The sequence below is a fragment of the Cydia splendana genome, chromosome 2 (genome assembly GCF_910591565.1).
Source record: "Cydia splendana chromosome 2, ilCydSple1.2, whole genome shotgun sequence".
Classification (NCBI taxonomy): domain Eukaryota; kingdom Metazoa; phylum Arthropoda; class Insecta; order Lepidoptera; family Tortricidae; genus Cydia; species Cydia splendana.
Window position 1 is genome coordinate 16607019 of NC_085961.1, and position 23562 is coordinate 16630580.

At 37.4% G+C, this 23562-nt stretch overlaps 2 protein-coding genes across 3 annotated transcripts in view; one reads left to right on the plus strand and one right to left on the minus strand.

Annotated features, from left to right (window-relative positions):
- Positions 1-2597: 2597 nt before the first annotated feature.
- The window catches only part of LOC134805292 (chromobox protein homolog 1-like), a 206180-nt gene continuing 185215 nt past the window's right edge, over positions 2598-23562 (plus strand). The window contains exons 1-7 of one of the 2 annotated variants that reach the window (XM_063778611.1): positions 2598-2723; positions 2805-3042; positions 3784-4069; positions 4478-4575; positions 6286-6427; positions 7645-7756; positions 8760-9271. In XM_063778611.1, coding sequence (XP_063634681.1) covers positions 2807-3042; positions 3784-4069; positions 4478-4575; positions 6286-6427; positions 7645-7756; positions 8760-8842 — 957 coding nt within the window. In that variant the 5' untranslated portion in view covers positions 2598-2723; positions 2805-2806 and the 3' untranslated portion in view covers positions 8843-9271. Of the gene's footprint in view, positions 2724-2799; positions 3043-3783; positions 4070-4477; positions 4576-6285; positions 6428-7644; positions 7757-8759; positions 9272-23562 lie in introns of those variants that run through there. The other variant, XM_063778617.1, reaches the window with a different exon arrangement.
- LOC134805440 (eclosion hormone) lies at positions 10740-22674 on the minus strand. Its single transcript, XM_063778748.1, has 3 exons — positions 22448-22674; positions 20938-21030; positions 10740-11886 (listed from the first exon to the last, which is right to left on the minus strand). The coding sequence occupies exons 2-3, from the start codon at positions 21017-21019 to the stop codon at positions 11708-11710; spliced, it is 261 nt and encodes an 86-aa protein (XP_063634818.1). The 5' UTR covers positions 21020-21030; positions 22448-22674; the 3' UTR covers positions 10740-11707.

Sequence of the window (23562 nt, forward strand, 5' to 3'; positions counted from 1 at the left end):
GTGATATCAATTAGAGTCTGGCTACTGAAATTTTACCCAAATGTTTGGCGGGAAATTCAAAAAATCTTGGGCTGGTCACACTTTGTGTAGTAGGAATTATAGTTTTGATACTAGAAAATATTTTTGATTTTCTGTGCACACGTAAGGTACCTAAGGATATAACATAGACCTAGGATTCGCTTGCGCTTGACAGACAGCTGAAGTGTGCGAAAGGGAAGCCATCACGTATATGAACATCCCATGAGTGCGAAAGAGTCAGACTACCAAAGAGAAAACGTAACCACTTTTGAGTTTGACGACGGCCGCGGACGGCCAAGAGCTTATCACGGTAATTTTCAAATTGAAAAATATACACGAATTAGGACGAAAAGTATTAAATAAAGTAATTCAGTGAAGATGGTGTCTTGTAGTGTGCCGGATTGCAGTGTCACAGAGCCAAATAGTCCAAGCAAATACTAATTTCAGAGGATTTATGATATTCCGAGCGAAATTTTCATAACGATATTTTGTCAAATTAACAGCGTAAAAAGTGTAAGAAGCCGGTTTATACAGTTCATTATAAGTTTTTCTTCCTTTGTGTGTTAATATTTTATCATACTAGTCTATAATTTAAAATATTTTGTGTAAAAACATAATCTGTTACTTTACGCTAGGGCTTGACAAAATGTTCACATGACAGTATCGATAACTTGTCGGTATATTAATAGCTATGTAATTATTTCTTCACAAGACATCATTAAGATATTAGCTTTTATAACCGACTTCAAATAATAACGATTATTATACCTTTTTGAAGGTGTTCATGTATAGCAGTAAACTTAAACTTCACTTTCCAACACAGAAAGAGTTACATTAAGATAAGTCTGCAACGATTTTGATGGCAAACGCAGTGCAAGTGTTATTTATACGTCATAATGTCGTAGAATTTTAACGTTTAAAATAACACATTTGAAAAAGTAGTCGATAAAGCAATCAAACATCGACAGATTATTAATATGTTGTAACATGACATCACTATTTTTGATCTCACATAGACAATTTACGCAGACACTTGCATTTCATTTTTGGTCACACTTTCGAAGATTGACAGTTGTTCTTTGTCATATAATTCTTTGGGATATAAGTTAAATATACGTTGACGTGCACTCAAAGCCGGCTCACATAATTTCTACCACTATGTGAAGTACAGTCAACGATAAACACATATGTTAACACTTTCTCACCATATACCATTGTAACAAGGCGAAAAATGAAATGTAGTGTAAATAAGACCTAGCTCGATCATACCGTAATATTAATGCATCACCAAAAAAATACACAAGTACTATGCCAAATATGCTAAATGCTAAGTATCAAAATATTTATAGAGCACCAACCTTCTAATTTGTTTACATTTGCTTAGGAGTTGTAAACATTGCAGTTTTTCGTTATATAACGCTACACGTCGACTTCGCACATTGTCGTAATTATTTACGAGCTTAAATAATAGTTTGCGAACCTCACTCAGTATAGACATTATTAATATTACTTAAAATAAACCCCTTATAAACCGCAAACAATTTGAATGAATGACATAAATTGTCAACTGACTTTTAGCTTTTAGATCAAATCATAGACAATTGGTGATACAACAACGAAATATCTGTCAACAATTTTTGGCTAGCCAGACTCTATCCAAGGCCCCAACGCTGTCTGTTCTCTTTGACGGCGCAGCAACTAGTATCATTTCTCTCTCCTTGCTCTTTTAAAAATGCCGTTTGTCAAAAAAGGACAACCATACTGTTGACCAGATGGACTTCTAATCCAGGTGTCCCCTTTTTAGGTAGACCCAGGTTGTGTATGTGTGCGTAAAAACGTATATGTGTGCTCTTTTAGGGATGTGAAAAGTCGATTTTAATCATGTTATATATCGATAAACGCTACACAGCGGAACGCAATAGCGATTAATTGAAGCTTCAATATCTTCGTTAAACATAAACATAATGGATAATGAATATATTATAATATAATAAAATAATTCAGTTATTGCGGAATACCTATTTTAGTAGGTATTTATGTATTTTAATTAAATATCTGAACTTTCCCTTGGTTCCCTGCTGGGGCGTGACTATAAAATTGTGATCTGATAACCACAATAAAGAATAAAAGCGTTTTTGTTCATTTTAGGTATCGTTAAACCTTTGAAGTAAAATTAAAATTGCAAGAAATGTCGATAGTTTATCGATATGACTATATCGACATGGCTACAGCAAGGTGGGCCACATTGTTAATCGTACACTAAACAAAAGTGGTCCCAGTGATAGCTCGCTTGGAAGGTATCTCTGTATATTATTATATCTATGCAATTATCATTGATAAGCTCGGTTGATAAGATCAAGAGTTTGTCAAAGGACTGTCTCATTTCCAACATATACAGAGAAAATCATACTATCTTTGTCTTACATTAGTACTAGCACCCAAAAGAAAAGGATGAGTATAGTTTTTGGTTCTTATTTACTGACAAATTTGGTTTGACCAACTATGTTTGAGTGACTGATTTTCAATAAATACGAATATATTTTTTCGTTGGTAACATTCATAATGTTATGTCAAAATATGTGAAGCGCGTTCGCGTTTGCGACTTGCGTTGTGTTTGTTGATTTATTGATTCTTGTGTATTATTAGCCTCTTTATTAAATGTAATATCAATTTAGTTTTTTACAAAGGATATAATCTATTAACAGGTATGTCATATTCATTTTGACCATTCCGTAATTATGAGGATTTCTTGATGACTTCAATATTTATATTAACAAGTTTTTTAGGGATGGAGGAAGCTATCGAGTCGCTCTCTGAGAGCAATATGCAAGCTGGAGTTGATTTAAACTTCCAGCCTAATCAAGAACCGGTACAACCAATGGAAACGAATCAAGTTCCACCAGGACAACCCGGCACACTAGGCCCGAGTGGTAAACATGAAGAGTTTTCTGTTGAAAAAGTCTTGGACCGGCGTGTGAAGAACGGAAAAGTTGAATACTTACTTAAGTGGAAGGGATATTCTCAGTAAGTTCTGAATTAATTCTGTGGAACTTAATACCTACCTACAGTAGATTCTGGTTATAACGACGGTGGAGGGACCACTTTAATGTCGTCGCTATATCTGGATGTCGCTATATCAAAAATTGCAAAAAGTCATGTATAGGTATTGAAATTTTTCAGCCATACTTACAATACAAGTTTACGAAACACTGTTCACACACTGGAAATTGCTATGTAAGTGATTCTTGTTCAACTTTGTACACATGCTAAGTAGTCCTAGTGTAATGTAACATATAAATGTTTCGAAGTTACATAATAGGTAGCACCTACCTATAAATAAAGCATGTAAACATTGGTCATTGTGAAACAAAAACTAAGAAAGCTCAACAGTTTTATGAATGTGTATCTGTGCCAACTTATTCAAAATATCCACATGGGATTTCTAGGAATCTATCACAAATGGTTCATAACAACGAATCGCTATACCCGAAATTCAGGCTTTATTCGAAGTCACAATTCCGGAATTAATTTCCTAAGAATGTACAGTTTAAATTAAAGGGGCGTAAGTTTGATGTCACTATAATCGAAAAGTTATTACAACCGAGGTTGTTACTAATGAAATCTACTGTATTTGGCTTGCTTTAACAAGATTGATTGATAATCCTGAAATCCTGTTTAATTCTGAGTTCAATTTAAGAACTGGCCGTGTGACATAACATTATTCATGTGAAATTAGTGTAGGTACATAACATTCTTTCATTACAGCGAGGATGACACCTGGGAGCCTGAGGACAACCTTGACTGTCCAGAGCTTATATCAGCATATGAAGAAGCTCGCCTTAAGCGGGAACGTGAAGCTGTAGAGGCTGAAGCAGCAACAGCCGAAACTGCTGCTGCAGTGGAAGTAGCGGCAGCCGCTGCGGCCGCTGCAGCAGCTGCTGCCGCGGCTCCCACTGCCGTAACTCCTACGCCTCCTCCAGAAACCGTGGAGGAAACATATAGCACTAGGAAACGCGGCCGTCGAGGTGCTGAAAAGAAGAAAAAGATTGAAGTAAGGTTTGTTTTATTCACTGTGCATGACGGTATGCACTGTGTAGCCCTGGCAGTTATGTGAAACGTGTCAGTCGCTTCTACTGTACAGAACAATAATGTAGGGGGCCTAAATTAATGTGATGTTTCTGTATGTTGTAACTTCACAGTAAAATGTGCTGTGGATATGGATATTTAATAAAAGTATGCGGTTAACATTTGTCAAGTAACATGAAAATGTTTTCCCATTGAACTTGTATTTTTTCCCACATCATACAATATTGTCGCTTGCATTTCTCATGTGATCCTGGGGTCCGTTTTGCAAGTAATCCCATGAGGTGCTAGGCACTAGCTTTTGTAAGCGACTACTGTCTGCCATGTGTGTTATAATAATGGTTATTTTTTTATGGTAAAATAATCTGCTTTACAGGAAATTGAAAAACCCAGAGGCTTGGCTCGTGGTTTACAACCAGAGAAGATTCTTGCTGCACAGTTATTCCATGGGGTTCTCTATTTTCTTGTTAAATGGTAAGCTATAATGTTTGTTTTTTAATTATTTCATCCTTTATATTTATATCATAATACCAGTATTTCCATATTCAATATAAATTGACATTAAACATATGACTCATGACTCTAATATTATCAATTCGAAAGGTGCTCTTTCTGTCTGTTACCTCTGCACGCCGCTGAATGAAATCTGTATAAAATTATATTGACACATAATTAAGTTAGATAGATAGATAGATAGATAAATCATTTATTTGACAGCTGCAATGACACACAATATAAATTTAAACATATCATAACAGAAAAAAAAAACAATAATTATTACACTAACAAAGAAAATTGAGTTACAAAGAAAATAACATAGAAATGAGTAGGTACAAAAGTAAAATTTTATAAAAGTAGGTAGGTACAAACTGTGTGCGTTGCAGCAGGACAAAAGGGTCACGGCTCAGTGATATGCTTCGCTCTTTCGAGCAAAGCACTGATTTTCTGCCGGAACCCAGGTCACAACAAATATTATATTTATGTAGAAGTATTTACGTACGTCGAAAACAATCGTACAGTGTAAGTGTGATATGTGCATGTGGTGAGATAATTTTTTGATGAAATACTTAGATAGTAGGTAAAATTGACCCGTGTGTACTGTGTGACGTCTCCCAGTTGTGTGACACCAGCCTCACCATGTTATATCCTAAAATCTGCAACCAAATAGCCGAATGGAATCCCAGCGGTTTGTTTTTCAAGAAGAAGTTTTTTAAAGTGGGTTTTAAACGTTTTTTTGGATTTAAGTTGTCTTAAAGGCGGAGGGATATCATTCCAGCATTTGGTCGCGAGATAACGGAAACAACCGGTAAAGGCAATCGTCCTATGAGGGTGTACTTCTAAAATGCAACGTCGAGTAGATCTTGTGGCGTGTCGGTTGTGAAAAGAAGAAATATTTATTTTAGAGAATAGATATTCGGGTGACTTGCAATTTATAACGCCAAAGAGAAGACAAGCAAGATGTAAATGTCTACGTGATGCCATATTCAGAGTCGAAGATTTGTTCAAAAACGGTGTGATATGGCTCCTTGGAGGAACTTTGTAGCAATATCGATAACACGCGTTTTGAACTCGTTGTATTAGTCGACGAGTCTTTTGTTGCAGACGAGGCCCGTACACCAGATCGCCGTAGTTCAACTTAGACAATACGAGCGATTCGCATAATGTCAAGCGAACTTTTTCATCTAGAAGGTTTCTTACTTGATACAATACTTTCAATCTAAAGAAACATGATTTGGCTAGCTCCGCTATGTGCTTTTCAAACCTTAACTGGTTGTCTATTATTATACCCAGGTTTCTGGCCTCCTCTACTCGCTCTATTAATGAGCCTCTAATATTTAGTTGAGGGCTACCATCTAAGATTCGAGAAATTTGAGTTTTACTACCCAAAATCATAAACTTTGACTTAATAGGGTTTAGCAACAGACTGTTTTGTTCAGCCCAAGCGGAGATACTTTCGAGGTGTGATTCCCAAGCAAGGACATAAGATAGTTATTATCAGGAAAATAATATTTCCACGTGGTTGAAGACGAGGGTAGCAGCTAGTAACTAACTAAAATGATCTGTTGATACCTAAGTAGCTGTGTGTTATCTTCTCACCTCACCTTAATTCTTACGTAAAAGCCAAGAACTATGTAGAAGTTTACAAAAGCTAACATACTTACCCGCGTGTCAATATATTTCCAGGGAAGACTGCCTAGAATTCGACGTAGTGCCAGGCCATGAGTTCGGTGAGGCGTATCCCGACTTCATGATCGCCTACTACGAGCACTGCGTACCCTTTAGCGTTAGACACAAGGTGGGCAAGGTGCCCAGGATGGCTCCCGAGGTAACTTGATAAAAATGTTGTTGAGTCCAATGGACTCAGTCCATTCATCCATAGACAGTAACTAACCCAATAACCCTGCCTATGGCTGGTTTTAGTGTCACGCGGACTGTCCGTGCGGATCGCTCCGCACCGGACCAATATGTATTAAGTTCAGGGAGCGTTTTAGAGTAAAGTGGACAGCTTTCTCATACAATTTGGCGGTGTGGAGCGATCCGCACGGACGATCAGTGTGACACAAAAACCACCCTATATGATCGCCTAATACTTATGCGAGATGAGCGCCATTAAGCTTCAGATCCACATACACAGGGCCCATAGGTTGTTGCGGCTGCTTAACATCAGGTGCACGCTTCGTTGCCACGGTCGTGATATTAAAAATTATTGAGTAGGCAAAGGGCGGCTCTTGTATTAAAAACTATACCTTCCACAGCTAAAGATTAATTTTTGTAGGTAATACTAGTTACTAAATTGGAAGGTCAAAAGGCTGTTTTTGCTACCTGGGGTAAAAAGTAGCGGAGGTCCCGAGATTGTTAACAATGGGTTAACAATCTCGGGACCTCCGCTACTTTTTTTTAATTTCACAAAGAGCCTGAAAAACGGCATTAGTAGAAGTTCCATCAGGGAGATAAGCTGATCTAAACACGCCAGTGATCAGTGCGCAATCGCTAATCCAGGATTCGATAACCGCTTTCCCCTAAATCGGGCAGCACGCTAGTTTTTTCATAGTTTTATTTCTGATGACGTAGTATAAATTGAGTAATAATAGTAGTTTGTGTTACAAGGGATCAAAATGATATATTTCCGTCAAGGGCGTACATTGAATCCTGAATGAAGCGATGGATTCTAAAGTAGAATCCTGAGCGTAATGAGGGATTCAAGTGTTAACGCCCAAGACGAAATAATTTTGATACCGTGTGACACATACTGCTTTTCTCATCAACTATGAGGAAATTGTTATGTTCCAAAATATGTATTCGTCGTCGTAAATTTAAGAGTTAGACTCTTGTCGGTGTAGCTCTCTCCATTTGACTCCAAATATGTATTATTCGACCAAAAAAAAAAGTATACAAGAAAGAAAAAATCGTGTACTAGAACAGAAAAGTACAACTTTGATCCCTCCTAGCAGGGAAGAAAAGTGCCACTTTGATCCCTCTAGCGGGGAAGAAAAAGCCCTTTTTCGAATAGGTGATGTGAAAAACAATTTGCCTTTATTTCAGCTGCCGCCAAGCCCCCAGCCCTCGCCTCCGCAGACCAGCGAAGATGGGGCTAATGAATCCATGGATACCTCAGCACCCAATCTAGAGACGGGCCCCTCTCTATCTGCGGCAGGTAAGGATATATTGACGTGTTTATAATTTAACCCCCTTATTCATAAACGTTTTACTAAAGTTAACAAGCCGATAATAATCGTTTGTCCCTTTCCATCATACCAATACGTCAGAAAGGGACAAACGATTATTATCGGCTTGTCAACTTTAGTAAACGTTTATGAATAAGGGGGTAAGTATATAAGCAAAAAGGAATCAGTTCTCCGTCTTCTGGAAAGGTTTGTTGTTATTTAATTCATTTGTCATGAAATTAACTGATATTAATAATTTTTTACGTGACTAAGCTTAACTAGTAAAAAGTTATTACCTCTACACTTGATATCAAAAGGTGATGTTTTGTTTTGCGTACCTAATGGCGAATGCTGCTAAAGTGGTTCTTGTTTATCAGGAATGTACAATAGAACATCATTATCACGAATCTCTTAATCCAGTCAAATGAAGGGTTTCACCTCGGAATGTTAGAGACGTAAGCCGGAAACTCGTTCTAAAAGTTCCCGCATCATGTTTCGTTTGACTCCAGTTAACAATTTTGCCAATACCTCACTTATTGCACAATACATATACATTTATCAATTGTTTCATGCAATCCAGCTAGCTGCGCAATTGGCTACTTTCCTACTAGTCAAATCAGCTTCTGTGCCTTCTGTTTTAGAACCTCGGAGGTTATATCCTCTAAGTTTAGAACTGTCAAAAAGATTTGCTAATATGGAATTTATATGAAAACGTGTACATAGTGACGTCACGATCAACTCGCCAACTTTTTTTATTTCAATAGAAATTGGTTAAAAATAACTGCTATCTATGTTTTTCTAATAATTATCTGGTGTTTTATTTCGTGCATAGTGTGAAATAATTTATTTTAAGTAGACGAAAGTACCCAATTGTTTCGTTATGAGTGTGCTCAGTCCTTAATACTTACTTAAGGTGTCTGGGCATTCTGAAGGTGCAGGCAAGCCCTTGTATTATGGACCAACTATCTATAACTATATTTTTATTTTATTTAGGTCCTGAAGACTCTGCTGCTATGGACGTCGCCCCTCCCGTCCAGATGCCGGAAGAAACTGCTCCAAGTATTGAAGTCAATTAATATGATATTCAACCCATGCTTGTTTATGATATAACTTATATCATATAAGTCTTAGTAATAGGTGTATGTAGTTCAATTATGGTAAGCTTTTATTTTAACTACCTATGTCCAGTTCAAACTCCAAAAAAGCATGACAATGTTGACAAGTCTTGTATATTTTCTATATTAACCCTTTTTCAGGACGAACTAATCTACAAGGTTTTCCCAAAAAATCCAAATATAGTCCCAAAATCCACATTTCCCGAAAGTGCAACCTAATATGAATGTTAAAGTTGAAATTCTATTGTCGCGTATGTGGTCGATAATTCGTACTATGCCTGGAAATGGGTTAGAGTCAGACCAAGCTAAGTTCGCAGCGATTTTGATAGTCCAGGTTCAGACGGTGTAAGTTTGAGTAAACTAAGTAATTTCATAGTTTGACGTTTATAGTAACACTTGCACCGTCAGGGCTATCAAAATCGCTGCCAACTTAGCTTGGTCTGACTAACAATTTTTACCAACCCCATTTGCCGATCGAAAATGTGTGCAATTGTTATCTATCCGTTCCCGGCCCACGATAGCAGGGGTTTCATTTTTGTAAATGTTTTACAATTTTTATTAATTTTTTATGAAATTATATTTTATTCAGCACGATATTATATCTGTCCCACCTCGCTAAACAATCGCGCTAATTATTACCTACACGAGAGTAAGATGCACAATTTAATAAATTTCCCAATGTACAGTCACCTGCAATAATATGTTACTCTTCGAAGGCCGCAAAAATAAGTGACACGCTCTTATGGCTCTACAAATAAGATCGTGTCAGATATTTTTGCGGCCTTCGTTGTGTAACATACCGTAAAACGGGGTCAACAGAAATCACGGGGTGAATAGAGAAATTTTGAACTTTTTCTTTCAAGTTGTTACATTTAAGTACGTATAACTCTAAACTTAGAGTTTTTAGAATACGTATATAGTAGACTATTTAAGCTCTACTTTTATAGCAAAAGAACTAATTCAAACTGCCTAAAAGTTAGATTTTTTTTAACTTTAAAGTAAGGCTTCGCCGAGGTAAGAAATGAAGCCTGTCTGAACTTTGGTCTAGCGCTAAATGTACTGACATTAACAAAGTAAAAATGAGCTAACCTGGTAATATAGTATCTGTAGTACCTAAATAATAAATAATATCACCAATTTTCTCTATAATGAAGCATTTTCTTACAAAAAACTATCAACAAGCAATTTTACATGATAAAGGGGTCAGTGGACACGCATATGGGGTGATTAGTTACGCCATAGGGGGTGATTAGATACCACAAAGGGGGTGATTAGATACCACAAAGGGGTGAAATAACACGCCTTGGGGGTTAAAAGACACGAAAAAACAATTTTGTTTCAAATAACTGTTTAACAGATATATTTACTATTTGCCAATAAAGTATCAACATAATAATGACCAAATTCGATGCCTATGACAACTAAAACTTAATTTTTCTATCTTGCTGCCTCACTCACCCCTTTCTTGTGTCTATCGACCCCGTTTTAAGGATATGGCGAAAATAGGTAGTTTTCTTTGATTTTCTCTAAATTGGGTGGGTAAAAACTGATTTCACAAATGCAAAATTGAAGAACTAACCAAGACTCAAAAAATGATATCAAAATTTTTAATTTTATCATTTGATTTATTGGCGAAAGTCGTCCTTGAAGTTGAAAATCGTGTCTTTTCACCCCGTTTTACGGTATTATTGCAGGTCGCTGTAACATGTGGTTGTCGATGCGGTGTAGGGCAGATCTGGAGTAAAAATTGTTGTACTGAGTGCGCTTTACAGTTAAGACCTTATGACTTTATACGTAATAAAATATTTATGTCAATAAATCTGTCTTACAAAATACAATGAAATAAATAAAACTATTTTAGAATATTCATTGTTTATTATGTCCCTGTATAAAAATTAAAAATAAGTGTATAGCTACCGATAAAAATAGTATCCTTAGTTAATAATTAAGTACTAATGAGTATAGCTAATACTTTGGCTTCGTCGGTTATCTTCAATTCGTTCATCGTCGGTTCGTCGAGTGCACGACAAGCACATGAGTTGTCAGTTGACAAATTTTCTCGGTTTCGGATAATGGATTATATGTGGAAATGTGTGAAAGGGGCAGTAAGTGCTCACGCAACCACTAAGCCCTTTTTCTTGGGGATGAATAAATTTCTTTCTTCCAACATTTTCCACTCAAAAAAAATGGAAAATCCGGTGAAGTTAGTGCCCTCCAAACTTTCATCGTCAAAAAGTGATTTTAAAGGTTGTTGCAGGATTACAGGCAGTAATCTCCCATTAGGGAGTAATTTAAATACCGGTTTTGAGCACTTTGAGGTCCGCGTAATTTTCTGCGTTACATTTAATTGGACTTTTTTAAATACTCTTGTTCGCGTAAAAAAGTAATGTTTGTTTGCCCCCTAGCCCTTCAATTCATTATACACAGAGAGAGAGAAATCCAAGTTAGGCCAGTTTGAAACTATAAAGATACAACATATCCGCTTCATAGATTAGAATAGGTAGTTAAACAGCATTGTAAATATTGGCACAATCGATTTAAAAAAATGTGAACAATAGTTATTTCTTTTACAAGGAAGCAGTTGTTTAATTGCATTGTCACTGAAATTAATTACATAGTTTCAAATTGTATATTGTACCTATACCTACCGAACTGACCTAACTTGCGTAACTAGTAGGTACAGGATTAATTTCTCCTATTGCTACCGGCAAGATACTTAGCTAGTGAAGTTGAAAAATATTAGAAATCTACACTCAACAGCCCATTCTTCAGTGTCCAAAATTATCCGTCTTATATCGTACACTCGACCAAAAGATTCCAATCACGTTAAAATTTGTTGACAATAAAAGGCGATATGGAAGCGAAGTTCTCGCACTCAGGGATGACTTTGCCTCTGAGCTTGATGCACGTCTCTGCACAGAGCGGGCCCTGGAACCAGTCACCGAGCATCTTTTTGCACTGCGCGCAGTTTTCTATGCACACTTCTAGGGGGTCGAAACCGGACGCTGAAATAGTAAAAATATATGGTATAATATATTAATGTTCTGACAGGGTTACCATTCTTGGGGCCTGTGTTATATAAACCTTCGTAATACAAGTGGAATGCACGCAAAAAGAGGGGTGTTATATGTTTGACGCCAATGTCTGTCTGTCTATGGCATCGTAGCATTCGTAGATCTCTAACGGATGGGCCGATTTCGATGGTGTTTTTAAAACGCGAAAGCGAGTTTTCTTGCGGTCGTTCTTAGCTATGTTTCATAGAAATCGATCGAGCGTTTGAAGAGTGTTAGCTCTTTTCCAAAATGATGTAAGGCATTTTTGGCATAAAATGGATTTTGTTGGCATGTAGCGTAGGGAGTTTTTTAAACTTTTAATTTAATAGTTATTTAATAAATTTAGTTACATAGAGGCTTTGGCTTAATTATATTAACTTTCCTGAAACGGGCCCTTGAAATAAGAAATTTACGATATAACACATATCACTTATTGCCTCATGTGATTAGTCCAGTTTAGAGTTGTGGCGTTCTTGAGAACGTTCTCTCTTTTGTATGGAAAATGTTTTGTATGGAGATTTGGAGGAGCTATTAGCTTAGGTAAACCTATTCATAGCGTCTTTTGTGGGAATTCTTCATTATTTATACTAGTATCTGTAGAGTGCGCACCCTCCTTCACCAATCTTTTGTCCAATTTGAAAAACAAAATCACTCCATCCCTCTGGAAAGGACACTTCAGTTTCTATTTAGGCGACTGCTGAAATGTTCATGCAAAGCAATTTACCTATTCTATTCGAGTCTTTGGAACTTTCGAACTTACTAAGCTCTTTGACTTTTCGTAAAGCTGCTTTTACTATAGCCTCGTCCGGGCAGGTCACCATATTCAGTTTAAACCAAATTATTGGGAAAATAAACTTGAATTTCCTATTGAATTCGATTTAAGTAAAAACAAAGAAATTTCAGTGTAATTTCAACCTATTCAGGTTCTTTATTCATAACTTGCTGAAAATGGAATATGTCCTTTAAAAAAAAACAACGGGTTGCACTCCGGGAGTGCCGACAGAAGTGAAAACTCAATGACTAGTCCAAAATGTCTGCAGCACTATGTATAATTGACCCATCCTCCTTTCTATTGAAAAACTTTAGTTCCGAAATTGCTGGTCAGTGAGCTTGTTTAAAATTCGAAATTCAAATTTTTAGCGTTAATTGTTTAAAATTCGAATAGAAATTGTAAAGTTACCTTGCAGACCTCGCATCTAATAGTAGATTGTACAACAAGGGCATAAAGTGACCTATTTTTACCCGAGGCAATTTTTTGGTCTGAGCGAAGCGAAGACCAAAATAGTAGATGAGGGTAAAAATGGACATTTATGCCCTTGTTGTACACTCTGCTTTTCACTTCGATTGCGAGGAAAATATACAAAAAATCTAATATTTTAGGTTATTTTAACGTATTTATTCAAGACTAAAGAAAATTGTTCTTGGGCCGGTGGGAGGCGCGGGGCACGCCGATCGGGAGAGCGCCGGTCGGGGGCGCGCCGGCAGGGCTGGCAGTTTGTATGGCAGAATTTGGACTTTATTGCTAAGTCAATAAGGGACGTAATAGATGATTTTACTTTATGCTCTAGAGCATAAAATGCGATTTTATGTCGTCTACGCACGACATAAAGGTGCACTTTCTGAGCATGAGAGGTGAAAATATATTTTCACTTCTTTCGATCGGCGTGCCCCGCGCCTCCGACCGGCCCAAGAACAATTTTCTTTAGTCTTGAATAAATACGTTAAAATAACCTAAAATATTTGATTTTTTGTATATTTTCCTCGCAATCGAAGTGAAAAGCAGAGTGTACAACAAGGGCATAAATGTCCATTTTTACCCTCGTCTACTATAAAATATATTTTCACTTCTCATGCTCAAAAAGTGCACCTTTATGTCGTGCGTAGACGACATAAAATCGCATTTTATGCTCTAGAGCATAAAGTAAAATCGTCTATTACGACCCTTATATATTGACTTAGCAATAAAGTCCAAATTCTGCCATACAAACTGCCAGCCCTGTCGGGCCTGCCGGCGCGCCCCCGACCGGCGCTCTCCCGATCGGCGTGCCCCGCGCCTGCGACCGGCCCAAGAACAATTTTCTTCAGTCTTGAATAAATACGTTAAAATAACCTAAAATATTTGATTTTTTGTATATTTTCCTCGCAATCGAAGTGAAAAGCAGAGTGTACAACAAGGGCATAAATGTCCATTTTTACCCTCGTCTACTATTTTGGTCTTCGCTTCGCTCAGACCAAAAAATTGCCTCGGGTAAAAATAGGTCACTTTATGCCCTTGTTGTACAATCTACTATTGGTCATGATCATACGTCGGACTCCAGCGGGCATTTTCGTGGCATGTCAGAATGATAGGTAAGGTTCGCAAATCAATCAATTCACTTTCGAGTATTTGTACTTAGTATTTGGTACCTAGTATTTATAATGTGAAATTCCAACAAATATAAGTATGAACAACATTCATAATGACACATGTCAGCTATTTATTTGTTTTTTAAGTGGCCACTTCAGTGGGCTATCAGTCATCACTTCAAAGAGTATTTACACATTAAAGATGAATAAATGTTAACGGGTAACTAATTTAATTAACTATGTTACAAATACTAGGTACATTATAACACTCGTAAGTTAAGATTTTTTTGTAAACCTTACCTTGCCCTCAAACTGCCCCCTATAGTCCGACGTTTGGTCATGATATTTTGAGTTTTATTCACCAGTACTAGAGTTCACTTTTATTAGCGAATTCATCAAGATGTAGCTTTTTTGAATTATATTTGAGCGATATAAAGTTAGAAATGTAACTGTGAGATCCTCGTATTTCAACCCGTACAAGATTAGAACCTTTTTCATGTAATGTCATTGAGTTTTTCTTTATTGATTTAAATGCCATCTAAATGAGTGGCCATCTAAACCTTACGGTCACGTGATCGCCTTACGCTGTCTCGAGTTTATCATTTTTTCCCCACCTCAAAAAGTGCCCAGTGCCGCTAAAGAAGTTTTCACTTCAATAATATTGTCTGAAGGCGAATCGAAATAACAATAAATATCTAAGCTTATTTTTAGAGTTTTCTTATAAGGTTAATGTAGTTAATTGTTTGGGCCCGACAAGCCGAGGACATGTCAGGGCCCACATTTGCCAGATTATCTTGAGCTCGTCGTTTGTAACTCGAACTGTCTTCACGAGGTCAAGTGTAAGCGGCTAAGGTGAAATTGCGTAACAAAACATACGGCGAAAGCAAACCGGTCAAATGTGCCGATTGGGGTCATTGCCTCGGTTCGCACGCGACTCTTCTATGACTGCTTTCCATCTGTTTACGTGACATCCTTTAATGCCTTTTTGTGAAATCTGACACATTCGTCCCCATGTCGCGGTTTGTGCAATTTTGTTTCTAACTAAACCAGTGTCACAATTGGTCAGTTTGATATGCAGTGAAGTGCTTTTACAGTTCAGATTTTCCTTTTCTTTAAAGGAGGGTAAGGTGGGTAATTTATAACAGTTGCGTGATCAAATCGATAACATAAGCTCAAAACAAATTGGGACCTACCGCCTAGGGAGACGCATTCGAATTTACAAATACACATGAATTTAATCTCTTTTTGACATCACTCGCCCGTGCATCTCGCTACGAAGAAAACCGAAGTGATCCCATAAGTGTTCCGTGAACAAAGTTTTGCACGGAACAATAAAATCTAAATTTAATTAAAGTGTCAGTGGCTTCATCAACATATCTACTCGTAAACGTTGCATATTCAAATAAATCGGTAATCGTTATTTTCTTGTTGGTAACTATAAGAACACATTATTATCATTTTGCTTTATCTACCCACTAACACCTACCTTTATTGTGACAATTAATGTAAGTTGTATACAATGTATACCTACCTAATTAATATTACTGTGGGTCCCGACGTCCGGACGTAGAGTCTGACCAGCTAGTCGTGCCACAAGCTATTTTTTAGAATTCTTTATATTGCAACTTTTTTTCCTATCAAATAAGCTGTCAGTTTCAAGCTGTCATTTAATTTCATAGTAATTTTATTGCCAGGTGCGGTTTTAATTGAATTTCCTGCGTTTTTTTTTGTGCCACGACTCGCTGGTCAGACTCTACATCACTACACCTTATAAAACAAAGTCCCCCGCCGCGTCTGTCTGTTTGTGTGTATGTATGATAAACTTCTTCGTCTTCGTACCAATACGAAGAAGACCGTAATATTAGCGCAAGGGTACACTTTCTAACCATCCATCCTCCTGGAGACTGTAATTCGCCTTAGAGGTGGTCGCCAAGTTCTGTTACTTAGGGTCCACCGTGTCGAGCAACCTTTCCATCGACAGTGAGGTCGACCTTCGCATCGGCAGGGCGGCCACGACGTTCGGCAGGCTGCGTACAAGAGTGTGGAATAACAAACATCTTACTATCAGCACCAAGATGATTGTTTATCAAACTTGCGTCTTGAGCACGCTCTTGTACGGAGCCGAAACCTGGACGTCGTACGCTAATCTGGAACGTCGACTTAACACCTTTCACACGCGCTGTCTTCGGAGTATCCTCAACATCACTTGGAAGGACAGGGTCACTAACGAGAGAGTCCTGGAAATTGCACAGCTTCCTATCATCACCGCCCTGCTGAAACAGAGGCGCTTGCGGTGGCTTGGGCATGTGCAACGTATGGATAGCACTCGTTTGCCTAGGCAGATTATGTTGAGCCAGGTAGCATTTCAAAAGCGCCGCATTGGACGTCCCTTGCTGCGTTTTAAGGACTGCGCGAAACGCGACATGGTCGCTTTTGATATCGATAGGGACACTTGGGAGAAGCTCGCGTCAGATCGCGATGGATGGAGGGGTCCATCGCGAAAGGTCGCGAAATCCACGACAACGCATGGTTCCAAGACCTTGCCTGGAAACGCGCAAAGAGGCACAATCCACCTGATGATGCCGACTTGGCTCCTTGCTTCAGCTGCCAGAAATGCGGTCGCAAATGCCGGTCCCGCATTGGCTTATACAGCCACGAGAGACGTTGTTCCTCGCTTACAGACGCTGCATAAATCATCTGTCAAGATGTTAAAGGCCTGAATATATATGATAAACTCAAAAACTACTGAACGGATTATCTTGTGATTTTCACCTACAAATAGAGTGATTCTTGAGGAAGGTTTAGGTATAATTTGTTAAGTTTTTGTGTAACCCGTGCGAAGCCGGGGCGGGTCGCTAGTATTTATATATTTTTATACTGTCCTGACACAATTATCGGTTTAAAAACTCTTTTGGCATTTCTGCAGATGGATGTAGTTGTAATCTATCTCTCTATATCTTATGTAGGTGCCTACATAAAGATTTGTAAACGCTATAACAATGACGTGTATTTGGACTTAAAAACGGTTACCATCTTTACTTATGAAAATTATGACTTCGGACATGATAATTGTTATAATAAATTTCCCATAAAGGCTTAGTCACAATAGGTCAGGTAGGTATGTATGTGCACGTAGTACAATAATTAGCCAATTAAATATTGCACCATAAATATTTAATGTAGCCTGACTGGCTAATAGAGAATAGTAGGTACCTACTTAACTATCTATACATAAAACACTTGTGGTATTAAGATGAAAATTACTCATTTCGCAAAACCTCCGTTAATTATATACAATACATCATCACACAGGAAATATATTTTTTGCTGAATTGCGATAGCAACAGACAAAAAGTTGCGGCAAACCAAATTCAGACTCAGACTACTTCGTGAGTCATCTCTTTATGGCATAAATAACAACAACTGATAGGTATTTACTTACATAGTTACTTAGCTACCAACAGATGGGTAACTACCTCCTAAGCTCCGACACAGGATTGCGAGGGTAGACCAGCGGTATTCACAGGTAAAAGATGGTAACCGTTTTTACTTTATTTGTCTCGGAATTTTACTCCTAGATAAACACAATAAACTTTTTTTGGCTCAGACAAAATTACTTAAGCTACCCCAGAAGACAAACGGTTAGATCAACTTAGATCTCATATATCAAACTAGAGAAAATTAAACAGCTAGGTAAATAAAATATCTCATTTCCACTCTATGAGGCCGATTCGGTAAAAACCCTTCTCCCCGGTACTTTATTGGCTAAATAGCGCAATATGTTTTCCCCGACTATCTATGTTAGTTTGTTACCCTCTCGTCGATTGCATTGTTTTAATATTTTGACAGATGAGGAATAACAATTTTTGTGTAATGCGAATAGATGTTTTATCGGAATAAGTAATACCTAAAATTGGCAGTAATGAAATAATTTTAAAGCGTTTTGTTTGGTCCTCTAATATTTTTTCCAACAACATGGAAAACATCAAATCTCGGAGCACTTCTGACTCTGGCAATGAGTCTCTTTTTATTTACTCTGGGAGACCGAGCTTTGCTCGGAAAACATACAAAAACTCAAAAATGCGCGTTTTCCCAGAGATAAGACCTAGCTATAGATCGTTGTTTCGCCCCCCAAAACCCATATATAGCAAAATTCATCGAAATCGTTAGAGCAGTTTCCGAGATCCCCGAAAAAAATAAATAAATATATAAGAATTGCTCGTTTAAAGGTATAAGACTAGATTGGCTGACTGGCTAAATTTCTGAAACCAGCTTTGCGACTATACCCGATATGATGAATCTATTCTAAGAAACAAATCAATGTGGTTAATCTGATTAACGCGCTCTACCATTAATTTGATTTTAGCGCCAGACACTAAAGGAGGAAGCTTATTACGTCACACGATAGGAATAGGTAGTATATCAACCTATTCGGTTCACCCCCCCCCATTCGGAATTCGGTTCACCCCCGTTTATTTTCTACGCAGCAAAGTGTGTTCTACTAAAGGTGTGTCATTCTATTGAGGCGATGTTGGTTGCTGAGGGCTATGTTCCATTGACTGTTCCAAAGGCAGTGTAAAACGAAGAAAAAATATATATTTGGGTCGCATAGAGTCGATTAGAGGCCGCGATCTATAAAGCTCTGAAGTGTAAGCTTAAGAGAAACCATTTAATACAGATACACAATCTGTGAAAGGGCCTGATGACGTCATCAGATTTAAATCCTTGTGTGTAGGTACCTAATTGGCAGTATCAACCCGTTTTGATAAGACGTTTGGTTGTGACGAAATATATATGCTTAGGTCTTAATGTGGAAGGCCTGAAAATCTGGAGGAGAATATAATTATATGTGTGGACCTATAACTACCAACTAATAATAAATAAATTAGAAATACTTAGGTACTTAGAAGAACTTTCCTCACACGGTTTCTCTTGCTCCGAGAAAAATAAAGTAGGTACCTATGTTTCTCTAACCCACCTGACCTTATATGATAGGTATCAATCACTGTGAATACCGCTGGTCTACCCTCGCAATCCTGTGTCGGAGCTTAGGAGGTAGTTACTCATCTGTTGGTAGCTAAGTAACTATGTAAGTAAATACCTATCAGTTGTTGTTATTTATGCCATAAAGAGATGACTCACGAAGTTAGTCTGGGTCTGAATTTGGTTTGCCGCAACTTTTTGTCTGTTGCTATCGCAATTCAGCAAAAAAGATATTTCCTGTGTGATGATGTATTGTATATAATTAATGGAGGTTTTGCGAAATGAGTCATTTTCATCTTAATACCACACGTGATTTATGTATAGGTAGTTAAGTAGGTACCTACTATTCTCTATTAGCCAGTCAGGCTACATTAAGTATTTATGGTGCAATATTTAATTGGCTAATTATTGTACTACGTGCACATACATACATACCTACCTGACCTATTGTGACTAAGCTTTTATGGGAAATTTATTATAACAATTATCATGTCTGAAGTCATAATTTTCCGCGATAACATTTTCAGTCATAGATGACGACGTAGTGCCTCTTTTTAATTCTTGAGTCCTCTCCACGTGTTATTACTTAGTATAGGTAAGGTACCTATACTGTACTGGTAACGGTATAACGGCTATGGTTATATTATGGTAGGTACCTATAAACCATAGCCGTTATACCGTGACCAGTTGGAAAACTATTTCGGTAAAAAATATCGGATAAGTATTTTGCAAGTTCTTACATTGATTTCAGATGTCTTTCTAGCTTCGTTTCTGTGTGTCCCGGCTTATTGCCACGGCTCATGGGCCTGGGGTCCGCTTAGCAACTAATTCCAAGAAATGGCGTAAGCACTGAAAGCGACTGCCATCTGTCCTTCCAACTAGGCCTTGTTGGGTTATAATACCTAACAAAACATCTAGGGAAAACATCGTGAGAAACCGGATTAATGTCGTAGTTTCCTCGCGATGTTTTCCTTCACCGAAAAGCGACTGTATCAAATGATATATCGTACATTAGTTTCGAAAACCTCGTTGCTACGAGAAGCCGGGGTTTGAACCCGCGACCGCCGGATTGAAAGCCGCACGTTATATTGTGAATGAATAATCGGTTATATATATTAATATCAGCTACGTAAATAATAAAAGGATACGAAAATAATAAAACTAATACCAGATAGGTAGGTACATATACAGGATACGAAAATAATAAAACTAATACCAGATAGGTAGGTACATATCTGGTATTAGTTTTATTATTTTCGTATCCTGGGGCCCTACATCTATTATGCTCGGTGAATTTATGATGCTTATAACACTACAGTCATATTTCATATACCAGGCTTCGTACCTGTTGTAGGTGTGTTTTACTTGAACAATATGTGTCGAAGTCTAGTCAAAGGTCCCACTTTATCGCTTACCATATAAGGACGAGATTTGCTTGTATCTTTGTAGGTACAAATAACCCGAAGTGGACTTTTTGCTCGGAAACAACTCATCTATGGTACATTTCGTACTCTACCTATAGTCAAAAAAAGTACTTAGGTCGATGTAGTGGAACATAATGCTAGGCGCTAGCTAGACGACTATGCAATGATTGTATTAAAGTTCAAACAGAAGACACTTAATTCCTTCCTCCCATCCCATCCAACTAACAATCAACTTAGCTAATGAACTTACCGATAGCAGGACTGCAGTTGATGATGCCGAGGCTCACTACCAAGACGGCGAAGAGCAGGGCTGCTGAGAACTTTCCGGACATTGTCAGCTAGTCTGTAATTATGAGTTAGTTCAATTTTAGATAAAGCGATGTGTTTTTTTTTCATAATTAAATCATCCTTAGGAGTGAGGGTAATATCTATAAGACCCATGGCATAGTTATGCCAATGCTTAGTAAACTGTGAAAGTACAAAAAAAAAATCTAATTCTAAAGTACAATATCATAATGTTGTATTATGATGTTGTTAAAAGATATTTTATTGCTGTATAAAATCTACCGCGGATGGAGTTCCGAGACAAACTAAACTGGTTTAACGATACGTTTGTAATTAAGTTTAGAATAAATAAGGTTCACTATGTTTAGTATTATTTTATTATGTAAGTATATCGGTAAGTACGTAAATACTCGTAATGGTTGAACAGATTGCACTTAATAATACCTCTAAAATGAGGAAAACTCTCGGGGGAATTCCGTAATAAGCATTCTGACACGACTGCTTTAATATGCCACTGTACAGTTATCAAGATATATCCGAGTATACTTACGAAAGAAGAGTTCAAAAGAGTAGGTTGCCCAGCGGACCTAAAGTTCCCCAAATGATTGACTCGTGGCAAAAATACCGGGACAACAATGCTTTAGTACCTATTTTTCAAATAGCTTGGGTACGGTGACAGCAGTACCTACTCTCAATACATATTTTTGATTTAAGGTTATAAATTGTCTGGAGATGACAGCTGTCACTGTACCCAATCTATTTGAAAAATACTACAGTAAGATGATGATGCAATTATTTTACGATGGGTCATTAGTGCTTAGGTAATGTCGATATTTTGTATATAATAATATATATTCTAGGTTTTACTCATTTATATATATTGGGAATAAATAGGTCACCGATTTGTTTGAAAAAGATCAAGAAGACCCATGGTCTATTTTCATAAGTACCGACCCGTAAGGTAATTTAATTCAATAGTAACCCTTATGTTAAAACAAGCAACTAGCGATTCCAAGAGGGTCAACATTCTGTCACTGCTCTATGAATATTTCATTTCGCACGACCTTAACAACCGAGGAAAATAAACGGCTTTTACTTTCCATGAAAAAAATATGGATTCTGAGCATGTATTACGTATTTACCTAGTTATTTTACCCACTCAGAAAATACATCCATTTTCCCAGGAAGAAATTGGCAACGTAAATTAATCTTCTGTTAGATTAATGCTTTAGCTTTAAATATACGTACCTACACCAGGTTAAATCTGTAGCACTTATTCCCTACACATATATTCTTATAAGGACAAATATATTATTTAAATATTTACGGATAGAAAATAGGTACTTATCTACATAACCGGGTTCGGGTAATGTTTTCATTTAAAATCATTTTTCGGATGAATAATATTTTTACAGCTAGCACATAAAAAGTGAAAAATGAAAATTTGATAACTTGAAGGGCAAATCAACACTTACTTCGATGTACATGGAGTTAGATTTTAGAGATATCATCCACGAAAACAATCCACACAATATCCGAAACTGATTGTAATCACTGACAAGTCAACGAAACAAATCTTTGGTCTTGACTCATAGTCGTCCACGAGGTGAAAATGGTTTTATACACCTGTGTGTAGGGGGAAGGGGGGGGGGGGGGGGTAAATTCTTTTCGTGATGATAAATATTACTAAAGAGAGGAACAAAAAAAACTTAACATAATTTATCCTTACCATATTGACGTACTACCCGTCTATACTATACCTACCATTAAAAATGGTTATTACCACATATGTATTTACTCGTCTTTTTATAAGCCTTAGCCATACTTACTCTGCAACTTAATAACGACCAACCACGGAATCGAACTGCGTAAGCGTTGATAAAGTTAACATTATGCATAGGTATGTGCTTTTCATTTTCCTCTGCTTCAAATTACTTCTCACCACTGCTATGTTCAAAGTGATTCACCAGAAGACTTGGTTAAATTTTCAGTGATCTCAAATACCTCATGAATAAATAAACCCGACAGTTAGAATGTTGCCGGAAAACCGTTAATGATCATGCTCACTGTTACGCTACGGTTAACGTTTTACTTTATTTAACTATGTCAAAAGGACATAAAAAACTCATTGTAGCGTTCCGTAGTTTGCTGATCCGTTAAAACAGGCGGAATTAAAAACGGATCTTTTGGGATTTCTATTTGACATAATACGCAGAAGGAAGTCTCTACGCGGTGCTTACGTGCTTTTATTGTTATAAGGATGACTCTTTTTGAGAAATTTTAAAACTGGCTAAACCGAGCGGTTATCTACCTACTTCCGAAAATATTCAGGTTATCAAAAAACGCTTTTCAGAACTGCTATTACTTTTTACTTAGATATCTAATGATGTCTCTACTGCCTACGATAGGGACTAAATGTTTAAAAAAATCACCGCACCTTACACACGAACGTAACATTTCTACTATTTCTAGTGTGCGATCGGTGAGCTATAAGGGTTCTTGGTTGACTACGGAACCCTAAAGCTAGTGGAAGGCGCGATTCTACAGCAGCAGACTCTATACGAGTTACAATTGCGCGCCCCGGTGGCGC